General features: G+C 32.8%; 1 protein-coding gene across 13 annotated transcripts in view; it reads right to left on the reverse strand.

Moving 5' to 3' along the window:
• Positions 1-13627, reverse strand: part of LOC110456274 (AMP deaminase 2-like) — a 60022-nt gene that overhangs the window by 26181 nt on the left and 20214 nt on the right. For 7 of the 13 annotated variants that reach the window (XM_021506906.1, XM_021506897.1, XM_021506905.1 and 4 more), the window contains 7 exons: positions 9291-9459; positions 8184-8376; positions 7784-7822; positions 7322-7333; positions 4063-4291; positions 2939-3068; positions 1519-1653 (listed from right to left, as the gene is read on the reverse strand). In XM_021506906.1, the coding sequence (XP_021362581.1) occupies positions 1519-1653; positions 2939-3068; positions 4063-4291; positions 7322-7333; positions 7784-7822; positions 8184-8376; positions 9291-9459 (907 nt within the window). Of the gene's footprint in view, positions 1-431; positions 495-1518; positions 1654-2938; positions 3069-4062; positions 4292-7321; positions 7334-7783; positions 7823-8183; positions 8377-9290; positions 9460-13627 lie in introns of all 13 variants that reach the window. The other 6 variants (XM_021506904.1, XM_021506895.1, XM_021506894.1 and 3 more) reach the window with 5 other exon arrangements.

Raw genomic sequence — 13627 nt, forward strand, 5'->3', positions numbered from 1 at the left:
GAAAATAAGAGGTTCCACTGTGATACCATGGCCAGTCCCCAGTGTAGTAGCCTATATCAACTCTGTATGTTACTGTATTCATTGAATTCAATACAGGTCAATAAGCATTACCTGGTAGTTCTACTGCAATCTGTGGCCAAGGTTAATGGTTTTAAATTCAAATTCATTTCATATTATTTTCTTCATTAAAAACAGTTTTAGCAGAGTAGTTGTATTGTCAACGAATACAATAAAAATAATTATGAAAGATTTTTTTATTTTTTTATTTTTAAATAATTCATTCCCTTTTTGGATATTTTTCCTATATCAATACCGAGTTCATCAGGCTTTCTAAACAGTTAATTCATTAAAAATTGAGACATTGAACATGTACACAACAGAAATAAAAAGATCAAACATTCTGTAGCTGCCCCTGTACTCGTAGCACTTACTGCATGGACGTCCAACTTGTCAACACTTAAATCATAGGTGGTCAACTTCAAACTATCACACACCTGTGAATAAATGCTAAGTGATCATCAAAATATTTAAAAATATATATTTTTAACTGAAATGCTTTTTTTTGATTGGTAAAAACAAACATTTTTCTGGAAATTTATATCTTAAAATAAACTGAATTTACCTGTAAATTATACAAATTCCATTTTGAAATGATGGACATAATATATCCACATTTCTTCTTTAATTACGGATTTAAGCAAAATTACCTATAAACTAAAAAAAAAGAATTTGATTTTAAAATCGTAATAAACAAAATTTATCTTGTAAATTATCAACATGATTCACCTGTCAACTTAACTCTGAATTCATACATTTATTAAATATAATTAAACAAAACTTTATTCTTCAGTAAAAATGATAAAATCATACCTACATTCATTTTCCAATGACAATTATTTTTCTGTATGATAATTATTCATTTTTTCTGACAATTAGACAAACACAACATTATAAGTCAGCATCAAAAGTTCATATTTACAAACTAATTTCATAAAAAATGAGAAACAATTTCTGTGAAAATCTGAATGAACATGTTAAAAAAATCAATGACGTGTCATACCTGAAAAAAAATGAGAATATTTTTCAAAACTACATTTTAAAATAGAAAATATTTTACAAGGAACACAACAGCAGCTTCTTCCATTGTAAAAGTTTTTTTAACATCCATCTCCAGCTGAAAATGGAATAAACATTTAACAATCTGGTTCAGGTATTTTGCAAATAAAAAATATATTTTGAAAGTTACACCAAAAAGAAAAATGATTTTTTAAAATAAACAATATTTGAAAGCATTAAAAAAAATCAACTTTGAACATAAACTGATCAGCTCAAAGAAACTTTCGGAGAAACAACAAGGATAATAAATGTATGTTAATATCACAAGTCAATTGCAGTTTATTCTGAACTTTTCTTTTAACAAAATCCCCAGAACAACCTAATTTGTATTCCTGCTTTATGAACCAATGTATTAATTTATCAAGCTGTAGTAGATTTATGATTTAACATTTTTTTACCAACCTGTTTCAAAGTCATTTCTTTTTTGTCCTTGTCCAAACAGACGACATCGTCAGAACGTGTGCGGATCATTTTCTTGATGAATCGCAGCAGATGTTTCTGGTTCATGCATGATGAAGCATGTACGTGAGTGTCCACCTGAAACATGGAGTTGTGGGGTTCAGCATTCTTGCTAAATAAGGGACATAAGATAGGGTTATACCCTTGTAAATTTCATTTCAATATCATATAAGGGGAGGTAATCGAGGGTTTTCTATCAAATTTGAAAAGTTCTGCAATATACTGCAATATACTGCAATAGCAAGTAATGCTCTACAGAGCTACATTTATGTTTCTCAGATGCAGAGTTATTCCCCTTAATTTGAGATGGGGCCTTTTTGTCTCATTTTGACAAAAAAATATATACACATGCACCAATAGGGAAGAAAATTTTCAGGAGTACACTGCAAAAATTGGCAATAAGGCATAAATATGACAAATAGTTTCAATTGTGAAAGGGCCCTTTATGGTCCTCAAAAAGTCTCCAGAGAACACACTGAGATTGGTTGTAGTGCCACATCATGCAGCTTTCAGTGTCTCTCAACTCCTCAATAGTTTAAAGACTCTTACCCCATTGCCAACAAAACCCTACAGAATTTGACTGCAGTGTTACTTACATACATACAGTAATTGTGTAATCACCCCATATCTTTGTTTAAGACATAACTGTAGCATGATCAGACCAGAAAGCTTAGCTGTTCAGAGAGGTTCCAATCCCAGTCTTGCCCCTTTGCCCTTTTTTCGCTCAGAATACTGTTGTTAATCATTTTATATTCATTTAATGTATTGTACTTTTTAATAAATGTTCCGCAAACTATGATTTTCTTTTCAGAAACGATGTATCAAACCTACATTTGTGAAGAACATTATTAATGTTCCAGTGAATACTAACCAGATTTTGACAGCTGTATGCTCCTGTGCTCGTCCTTCTCTTCTCACAACTCTACTATAGTAGCCAGAGTGGTAGCTGTATGCTCCCGTGCTTGTCCTTCTCTTCTCACAACTTTACTATTTATAACCAGACTTTGACAGCTGTATGCTCCTGTGCTCGTCCTTCTCTTCTCACAACACTACAATACTAACCAGAGTGGTAGCCGTATGCTCCTGTGCTTGCCCTTCTCTTCTCACAACTCTACTATAAATAACCAGACTTTGACAGCTGTATGCTCCTGTGCTCGTCCTTCCCCTCTCACAACTCTACTATACGAACCAGAGTGGTAGCTGTATGCTCCTGTGCTTGTCCTTCTCTTCTCACAACTCTACTATATATAACCAGACTTTGACAGCTGCCTTACTTTTTAAAAAATATTTCTGTTGGGAGCTAAATCTTTCCCTGTCTTACATTATATTTATACCTGTGGGGAACCTCGTTTAATTGTCTTACCTTACGTATGTTATAGAAATCCCTGTGGGGAACCTCTTTTTGTGAAGCTGATTCTTTCAGTTCATTAAGCAGTAAGTGTAGCTGATACTTTGAAGAAAGGTAAGACAAGCGTCTGTAGGCAAACGATTTCCTGTAAAACATAAATCACATTTATCATGAAAACGCAGTTAAAACAATGTTCACGTTTAACTGTTAAGGCAAGGTCATTAGAGATGTTCATATTTTAATTTAAAAAAGAAACTTTATTTAATTTACAACAATAATGAAACAAGTTTTAAAATAACTTAATATATTAATCCCTCTTGTTGGCTGGAAAGGCAGCGTGCAGGGGATCTTAATGAATAAAGACATCCAAGGATTACCTTGGTCAGGCTGTGACCGAAAACATTTGCTCATCCAACTGGGATATCGAACCAGGCCGTCTTGGTGAACGGTTTAGTTGATCACCATCCTCACCCTTATAATACTTTAACATTGTCTTTTCAAAAGTGCTATCAGAGTTTTGTTAACAAAACCTGTTTTTGATAGTTTATCATATAAGAAGACATGCATTGATAAATTCATTTAAATTATATTATGGTTGCCACTGCAGGGTCTGTATTCATAAATTCTCATGCTCAAACTCAGATTCTATGCTCGAGCCAACTTTCTCTTCCAGTTTTATAAATAACACTAAATATTTGGTCTATGATTTTGAAGATTTTTGAGAGACTTCAAGTCTGATACCGTGTCATATGATTAACACCCAACTTTTATATTGCCACATGATTTAAGCGAGTAAGTTGGGTTGAGCACAGAATCCATGCATAAGAACGATTTCATGAATACAGGCCCTGGTGTCTGAATAAAATGTTCATCTCATTTTGAAAAAGGAGCAAATTGCTTTGAAAATTCAACAACAAACAGTACAGAATATCAAGAATTTTTTGCCGTTCGCTGTTAACTCCATTTTAGCACAATGTTAAATTTGCCCTTCACATTGAATTATTACGTATATCAATTTATTTTTGCCGTCATAATAATTTCCACTAATAAGGGATGGCCAATAAGGCAAAATGAAACTGAAGCGAAAATTTCCCGGTATAAAGTATACATTTTGTATATAGATAACTGCATCTACTCACAAAGGTCCGTCACTGATGAAGGCGTACATCATATTTAGGTCGGCTAGGAAAGTTTTTACATCGGGATACGGCCACTCCAGTGGCTCCTGTCTATCAAACGCCTCCTGGTCTTTATAAACGTACGGCACCCCGCCCTTCATCTTTATGACGCAGCCCACGTTCTCCGGCATCTCCGCAATATGGAAAGGGTCGCCAGACATAGGTGGCGGGTTGATAGGGTGATCAGCAGCTGGAAGGATTTCATAATTTATAAGACATCCCGGATTACTGTGTTGACACTCTATAGCATTTGCTTTTACTCCATAGATTTTGTTGGAGAGCCCCCATAATTTATAAGACATCCCAGATTACTGTGTAGACACTCTATAGCATTTGCTTTTACTCCATAGATTTTGTTGGAGAGCCCCCATAATTTATAAGACATCCCGGATTACTGTGTAGACACTCTATAGCATTTGCTTTTACTTCATAGATTTTGTTGGAGAGCCCCCTTCATTTTTCATGTTTTGTATTCCGTCTTTGCGTATTGCAGAGTTATCTTCTCTTGGGAGAAGGTATTGATTGTTACGTCATTGGTTTGTGTGAGAAAATTACGTTGTTTTCACACAAATTGATGACGTTACTCTCACAAACAAATGACGTAACAATCAATACCTACTCACAAGAGCAGATAATTCTGCAATACGAAAAGACGGAATAAGACATCCCTGATTCACAATTACAACGTACCATATGTGACGCATTAAGCATCAGTTTGTAATAACTAAGTGACGGAGACTTATTGGAACCTTACACGAAGGTATGAATTAAAATACATCAAATACTAAACTTCGCCATGTCAGGTAAGTCCACTTTATGTTATTATTTTATGGATTTCAGTTTTGTAAAACCGTGACATGTTTAATGATACAGGTGTAATATGATAATATTGCACCTTTTTCACACAAAAAAAGGGAACGGAAGGGGAAGGGCAATGCAGGCACCTTGATACAACAAATGGAGTAAAGTCGGTTTTTCAAAAGAGTTTAAAAAGTACTTAAATTGGAGTAAGACATTGAACTTATAGCACTATATACAGGGGAACTTTCGCTCTTCACTTAGTACAATACACTACACATTCCTATGATGTTAATTTTGTCTTTAACATGTTAAGTTGTGTATTAACTTTGGCTGTCATGATAAATTTGCCCTCATCAGAGAAGGCAAAAAAAGGTGAAAGCTAAAACTGCAGTAAAATTTAAATGGTGTCTATGTATCCAGAATGTAGGAAGCAGACAGCAAGTGAATTCCATTTAATGTATAAAGTACACCCTAACTGGATATTTAATTGGAATATTAAAGTAACTTATATATAGGAAACAATATTTATTAGAGTAAATGTTCTGAAACAAAACAACATGCCATCACAGTATTGAGTGAAACACTATCATATTTATCATATTGGTAACAAAACAATGTTGATAATTTTGACAAAATGAGAGTAGAATACATATCAAGAGCAATATACATTAAAATGAGCATAAATGCTTCACTTAAAAATGAAAACATTTACCAAGCAAGCAAAAACTCTGGATACAAGAACACCACTTCAAGCCACAAACCTGTTTACACAGACCTGACTATGTAACACCAGTCCATCAATTTTTTTTTGAAATAGATGCCTAACAGGACAGCTATGCAGACTGTAGTAAATTTGTATTCTATATTAATAAAAGTATTAAAAATCATGAAGTAAAATATTGTTAATTTAAAAACTGTGAATAAATTTTCCAGTTTACCAGGGCAATAATCTGCTATATTTGTGAGTAGAAGCTTAAATCTTCCATAACTTTATCATATGATATATGAGGACTAGATTTTAGTAATATTTAAAATATACGTCTAGAAACAATCTGGCTTAAATCTCAAATGCACACACACAAAAATGGACATGGGAGTAGATGCAGGGGAGATAACTGTTTCAAGAAAGGGGAACAACTCTGTTTAAAATATTCACAAATGGAGTTAATTCTGTTTCATGTTTTGTTTAAGGGTTTTATGTAAAAATGACATGTAAAAGGAGACATATTGAAAGCATAGCAAATGTGTTTTAGTGTTCAGCAGGTCTTTTGTTTTTTTCAATGGCAAGTGGAAGGAATGGGTTGACAGGAGACAAAATAGCTAGCAAGCATGTTCCTCCTTTCACACAGTTAGTATTAAACGAACCCAACAGGTGTAATACGAGGTACGAGAAACGATAACATCTGTATTTTTGTACAGGTAATTATGTTCTTCTAGATAATTTCACAACAGTTCCATTTAAAATCAAGTTTAAAGTGAATCCGACACCATTCAATAATTATTGGAAACCTTATCTTAGACTCAATAACATCATGAAAATGGTCTTTGATATCTAATTAATAAAGTAATAACAGATTTACTCTTTTCAAATTTTTTAATGAAATAATTTCATTTTATGTTTGAATTATCACGAAACTGAGTTTGACTTATTGTTATAAAAAGAAACAAACAATCCAATGTTTTGTAAGCATCCTTAGTGTCCCTACTACTGGTCAAATGTGGTATGGAAAATGAAGGCAGGGGCCATAACTCTGCATATAGTATCATGGAGACCTTTTTCAGTATGTGACTCTGCCATCCCCCTAGAGGCAAAGTACCGCTCCGAAAATTTAACAACCTAAACTTGTCCATACTGTTGGATTTACTTCTTTGCCCCATTTAATATTTTAAGTTATTCGTATCCTACGGACATACCTCCATTAGGATCCAGTGTTATATGGGATTTTACCGTCTATATTACTTCTTTGACCCATATATATATATATAAAAATGTGATATTATGATAAAATAATTTGTCTTGTTCTCAACTGTTACGTAATGCATCTGATGTAAGAAATATTAGACAGATTATGTACCTCTTTTAATACATGAAAAACTATATCCAACAAAATATGGAAAAATGTGTAGAGGTTATTTCATCAGTGAAACTATAATTCAAACTTTAGCAAAGTCTATTTATAAAGCAAATTGAATAAAAAAAAAAAGTTCTTTGCTAACGATGATGTAACATTTCTTTTTTTTATCTAAATGCTGTTCTTATCCTGTGAAGTATTAGATATAAAACGATTATATTATATAATGTTATAACAATTTAAAGTTGATTATCGGCACACAGTGATAGTAATTAAACCAGTGATATTTCGACTAGAGTCTATAACAAACCTGGATATGCAAAAGGAGGACTACTTAATTTACCTACCTGTGGTGGATTCTGTATGAAGGTCAAAATAGTGGTGAATATTACATGTTTAAGTTAATTTTGTAAAGGGAGGTAATCTGATTATCTCCTTTTTAATAGAAATTTAAATAATAAACTATTGATTGACGTGTAAATTTATTCAGATGGGCAATTTCAACTATTTCAACCTTTCATTGATCAGAAAGCCCGACTCAACCTATTTCTTATATCAAAAAGACATATATTTTTTTACCAATAACCTCAAATTTATACCTTTTCAATATGATTCATATCAAAATTTACTGTTTGTATTTACATAGCCTACATAAATATTCCACCTCTAAAAAAGCAATCAATTCAACCAATGCAAATATTGATCTTGATGAATTTACATGGCATCACCCAGTAATTTAAATGCTGTTATGAAATGATATGAATCACACTGGGGTAAAAAACACAAAGATTTAAAATCTCGTTTCCTACCAGTACATGGCCACGACACAAAGTTGGCCGTGTTCTCGTCTACAACAAAACATGGTCACAGAAAAGCTTGCAACAACATCTCAATGTCATCCAGCCAAAATAAGAATAAGCACAGACAAAAAATACTACGTTCTTATGAGAGTTATAGAAAGAAAAAAAATGTATTTTTTTAAACCAAATACGGTAATAAGTTTCAAATTCAAATGTTCATTTTAAATGCAAGAAAGAGAGAAAACTATGAATTAAAATTTCATAATTCTTAGAATCAAAGACATAAAAAAAAAGATGGAAAAATTCATCAAATTTTGAATTATTTCTTAAATTTTATCAACTGATGAAAATTTATTTTGTTAATTTTCTGTTCTTCATTTTTTATTTGAATTTCTTTGTACAAGCATACCTTCTGCAGTTTTCACATTTATGCAGCCAAACCCTTCCTTGATGCCGTGAAAGTCCTCCTTGTCCTCGAGGTTCTGTAGAAACCTGGCCGTGATGTTAGGGAAGCTCTGATGAGACATGGCCATATACTTCTCACGGATCATCAACGCCTTCACCAAACTCTTAGATGCCTCCTCCAGGTCCTTCAGTGGAACCTGTAACAATACCAGAATTTAATACAGTAACCACAATTTTTCTTTTAAAATAGAAAAAAAAATCAAAAATGAAAACATGTTGTAGTATGATTAAGATTATAATACAATTTGGCTTATCTTTCTGAATCTATTTATGAATGGTTTAATTAAAAAGGAAAATTTAGAATAACTCATAAAGTAGGGTTTTTTTCTCTCCAGAATATCATGTAGTCATGCAGTATAATGGAGAAAATATCAAAATTTGGCTGCATTATAATTTTTGAATCTATCTATAAATGTTTTAATATAGAAATGATTATTTAGAAAAAATCATATATGAAATTTTTACTCTATATCTATAATGTTTCTTTAGTCCATAAACATACAGTAAACTACCCCACATTATGATGCTGATCCTCTGTAAGTCTGGGTTCTACAGATGAAGGAAAAACCTTAAGATTGGCATATAGAAGGACGGACACTCGGAAACCCCACTGGTGCTAGTCCTGTGGAGGTTGACTAAGACAAGTAGACAAATAATATTCTCCACTTATTTTGATTGTCTGCAAGTCTTGGACAGACAGAAAGGAAATCTTTTCTACTATACTGATCCTAAGGATATCTGAGACAGGCAGACAGAAAAAAACACCCACTGATGTTGGTTCTCCGGAGGTCTAAGACAAACAGATTTTCTTTTTCACTGACTTTGATTGTCTGGAAGTCATAGAAACAGACAGACAATATTCCTTACAATACTGATCCTATAGATAGCTGGGACAGACAGACAGAATGACGGATGGACAGAAATCCAAGAAAAGCAGACAGAAAAGCAGACAGAAAACCTTTCACAACTGGTGTCCTTTGAATTAGCCATATGCAGACTGCAGATGGACAGATGAGTAGACGGATGACCAGACAGAAGGACAGACACCTACCCCACTAGTGTCCTCCCCACTGATGCTGATCCTCTGGAAATCTGGGGCAAGGTCATATTCCTCCTGAACCTCGGGAAACTCCATGAACACATTTTCGACATCAAAGCTTGGAATACGGTTCACTGGGGTGTGTCCTCCATTGTCACGCTCATGGACCCTGGCAGAACCACTGAAAAATGTATCGTGTATAATGTTTATTTCCTGTATATACCAAACGCAATTCTTCTAAAACTCTTCCTTGTTGCCCAATTTTCTTTTCCCAAAAAGATTATATGCTTGATAAAATGATAAAGTTTATATGCTTGATAAAATGATAAAGATTATATGCTTGATAAAAAAAACAAAATATAAAAATTATGAATATTATTTGTGTACTAGCTATAGCTGTATAAACATTTGATAAACAATTGCAAGAGTATGATTTTTTTATTTTTTTAAAAGACATATTAGGATCATAAAAATTCATCAAAGGTCTCAAAATACTGCAAATAATAGAATTACACACCAGAATCTTCCTTGTGATAAGCTATGCGTGGTAACAAAATATTGGCATTTTCCCTAGAATTCCATATTTTTGTACCACTGTTTTAAAGAGGATTTGAAGCTACGGAAATGATACGCAATAATCAGCTTTATAATGTATTACAAACACAAAAATTTAGTCACATATACCGGTAAGTATCATCACTTATCCTCTGGCAAAATATATCACAAAGAATTATAATTATTCCTCACATAACTATGATTAGAATGTATCAATGATAAATTCAGATCTGCTTATAAACTCGCAGGCCCAGAAAAAAAGTTCCAATCATTCTGGTGATTCAAGTTTGTAGTGAAATACCGTATTTAACCAAACAAATACCCAACTCTTGGGGCCCTGATATTCTTTCAAGTCTTAAATTTCCAGTAAAAGTATAAACTGCTGATGGTATTAACGTGTAGTGATCTGAAACAGGTTCGTGATATACTTTCCAATGTACCAATTAATGAAAGAAAATTTTGAACATGTCCCCATGACAACTTATAACATAACTTCTAAGTACATACAAGAAATAGGCCTATATACATGTATAATAGAATTAATTAAGCATTTACACTACTTGTACAATTTAATATTCAACCAGTTTTAACGTTTTTGTTATTTTTGGTTTGCTTAAAAGTCTTTTAAGTTTCTTTTTGACATTTTAGACTCCAAGTGATCTTCTTGTATCGAGAGGCAGTGGGGTAGAGCCTGAACAAACATACAAACTGATTTACTTGAAAAAACATCCATTTTTCGTAATTGGCTAATTTTCATACCATAAAAACCCATGTAATTTGCGCACTTTTTTCCAGAAATTTAATTCCCAAAGTGGGGGCTGCGTAAAATACACAGGTAAAAAAAAATTCAAGTTTTTTTCAGGAAAAGATCAACGATTCTGGGAGATCGCCATCTTGGATTATCTCCCTTGGTACACGGAACTCTAAGAAAAATGACGTTCAACAAATTTATTTATGTCAAACATTATTAAAAGATACATAATGTGTTGTTATCTGTGTTTATGTGAAAAGTATCATTAAATAGGTAACCGTTAACAAAGAAAGTTTATTTTCAGCCTCAAAAAGTACCTGCGCAAATTTCACAGGTGCGCAAATTACATAGGGTTTTACGGTAAGTGTGGAAAGTCTACAATCTTCCAAATTTTTCAAAATTAGGGCACTTATTTGTCAGATAGGGTAATTATATATGATTCTGTAAATTGGAAACAAATTGTTTTTAATAAAATTGGCACTCAGCGTTCCAGTTAATCATAGTTAATCATTCTACGAATGAAAGCCCGTGAATTCTGCCACCAATGATCTGATTGTCCCATTATATACTGTATACCGGGGAGATTTTTGTCACAGCCATTTTTTCGCTCTCCCTATTAATTATTCTGTCTATTATGGCAAAAGCATTCTATGCACACTACTGTAAGAGGAGTTGTTTTTGTGGGCACAAATTTCAGCGTATTATTGTATTTTAACCAATTGACACTTAAATTATATATTTTTGCACTCACAAAAAATGTGGTAGAAAACTTAATGTATAGAAACGTCAATTAACGCAATCATAAATTTACTAAGCACCGTATTTAAGGCACAAAAAGACGCTTAAATTAGAAAACTGCTAAAATTTGTACATTTAAAGAAATTGCACGTTAAAGACAAAATTAATGCTCCAGAGTGAACACTGATTACCATAAAGAGAGAAAGTTTGAATGGGCCGAAGGTTTCCGGTATACAGTAATGAGTAGGTGGCTTAGCTTATTCTCGTCGTTCTAACGTAGTTCGCCACATTTTTTATCACCCATGCATTTTCCACAATTTCCAACATGCAGAATGCCCCGTACAACATTGACACAACATCTCATGACCATCACAGACTTAACTACATCAAGATACTGGTAAAAATACATACATACATACAAACGGGTACATGCATGTATCATGTAGCAACAATGGCTGATTCTAAAAAAATATTAATGACAAATGTCTTCATGCACCAACATTTGATTGTTATATCTGATTAAACCCTGCCCTCCCCCCCCACCACCCTCTTCCCAACCAATATTTTTTTTTTATCACCAAACCCTAATAGCAAATTCAAAGATGCATTTCAATCCTATACTGACACATCAGGATCAGACTAGATTGAATTAAAGTATGTTACAAATGTCAAATTATTACCTCATACAAAGATGTAAATGAATCTTTTTTAGTATATAAACAGCAAAAATATGGTACATACCCCTGGCCAAATATAAGTCCTTCAATTTCCTTCATTTCTGTCCAACGAAATCACCAACAAAATCTCTCTTTTTCTCGACCAATTTAAACACATTTATATGTATAACCTACTACAGTTACAAAATGTTTTGCATTTAAAACCAACATTTATTGGGGATTCTCCGAAAACCCTAGAAGTTACAAAAATATTATCCAAGAATGTGCTGCTGACGTATATATAATGTGCATGTAATATGAAGTTTTTCAGGGTCATTTCAAATTTTTACTCTGTTTAATAAAAATGTCCATCATCCTAAAATTTACATCTGATCTAGATCTACTGATGGACCAATAGTGGTTTACATAAAATATTTAATTCTCAAAGGAAATTGCGTACACATTTTTATGCAGAAGTAAGAACAAGACAACGTTGATAGTGATAATCCATTATTAATGGTGGAACTTCAAGTTATAATGTAAACCAATAACGATGCGATCCCAAGATTTTTGATATCCTGTATATACATCCCATGCTACTAGAAAGATGACTTAGATTGTATTATCCGTTGTGTTGTCTTGCTTATCAATATGGATGTGATGCATACATTTTCTTGATTTCTACCGAGAAATCATAGTTCAATTGTACGGTAAATATTATTCACTTGGTTTAGTCATTTTTCACTTGAAACAAACCTTCCGAGACACAGAGTGCGTAGAATTAGACACTCAGCTTGTTTACAGATGAATTTAACTCATTTATCCCTGAAATTTTAAATAGACTATTCCAACCTTTGAATTGGAGGAGTTCATAAATGAGATCAGGTGTGAATGAGTTGTTTTGGTTTATTACAGTTGTTAATTAGTATTCAGCTATTTCACGGCAATTGAAAAATACAATTTTCCTTTACAGGAGATGAATAGTCTAAACCGAAGCAAAGAAGATTGAAATCCAATAATTTGAAATATAAAATCTTTGATTTTGATTGAGAATTTACAATCTATTAATTAATACTGTATTTTATAAAACAGTATTTCATTTCCTCTGCAGGTATATTATCTAAAGGTCCCACAATATATAAAAATTTGCAATAATAATCACTAATAATTTTTCACATAAAAGTTTTGATTCAGAGTGATCGTGACTCGTGCATATTTACTGTAATGGTAATTGACAACCTCTGCAGTCCCTGCCTTCTAGTTAATTAATTATTGATGGAAATATAGATGAAATTTATCTACGCGCTGCTCAGGTTGAGCTGTGAGACCAGCAGGTACAGAGCATGCATGACCTTCTCATGTATCACGACTCCCGTTATATGTAACAGCATTGATCGCCTGGCACGAGGGCAGGTTTTCATTAATGCTATCGGAAATATTAACACGGATTCATTATAACATATAATTTTAGCGCAATTGTTACAATTTATGAAACAAGTTTCCTAAAATTGATCACTTGACAACAAATTTGAGATATTATATATATATAATTACCTAGCTTTCACAAAATATCGAAATTTTAGTTCAAGGCTAAAATGGCTGTGAATTTAGTAAACAGTGTTAAATAGAAATATTCTCAAACCTTCAAA

Source organism: Mizuhopecten yessoensis, unplaced genomic scaffold, assembly GCF_002113885.1.
Source record: "Mizuhopecten yessoensis strain PY_sf001 unplaced genomic scaffold, ASM211388v2 scaffold8613, whole genome shotgun sequence".
Lineage (NCBI taxonomy): Eukaryota > Metazoa > Mollusca > Bivalvia > Pectinida > Pectinidae > Mizuhopecten > Mizuhopecten yessoensis.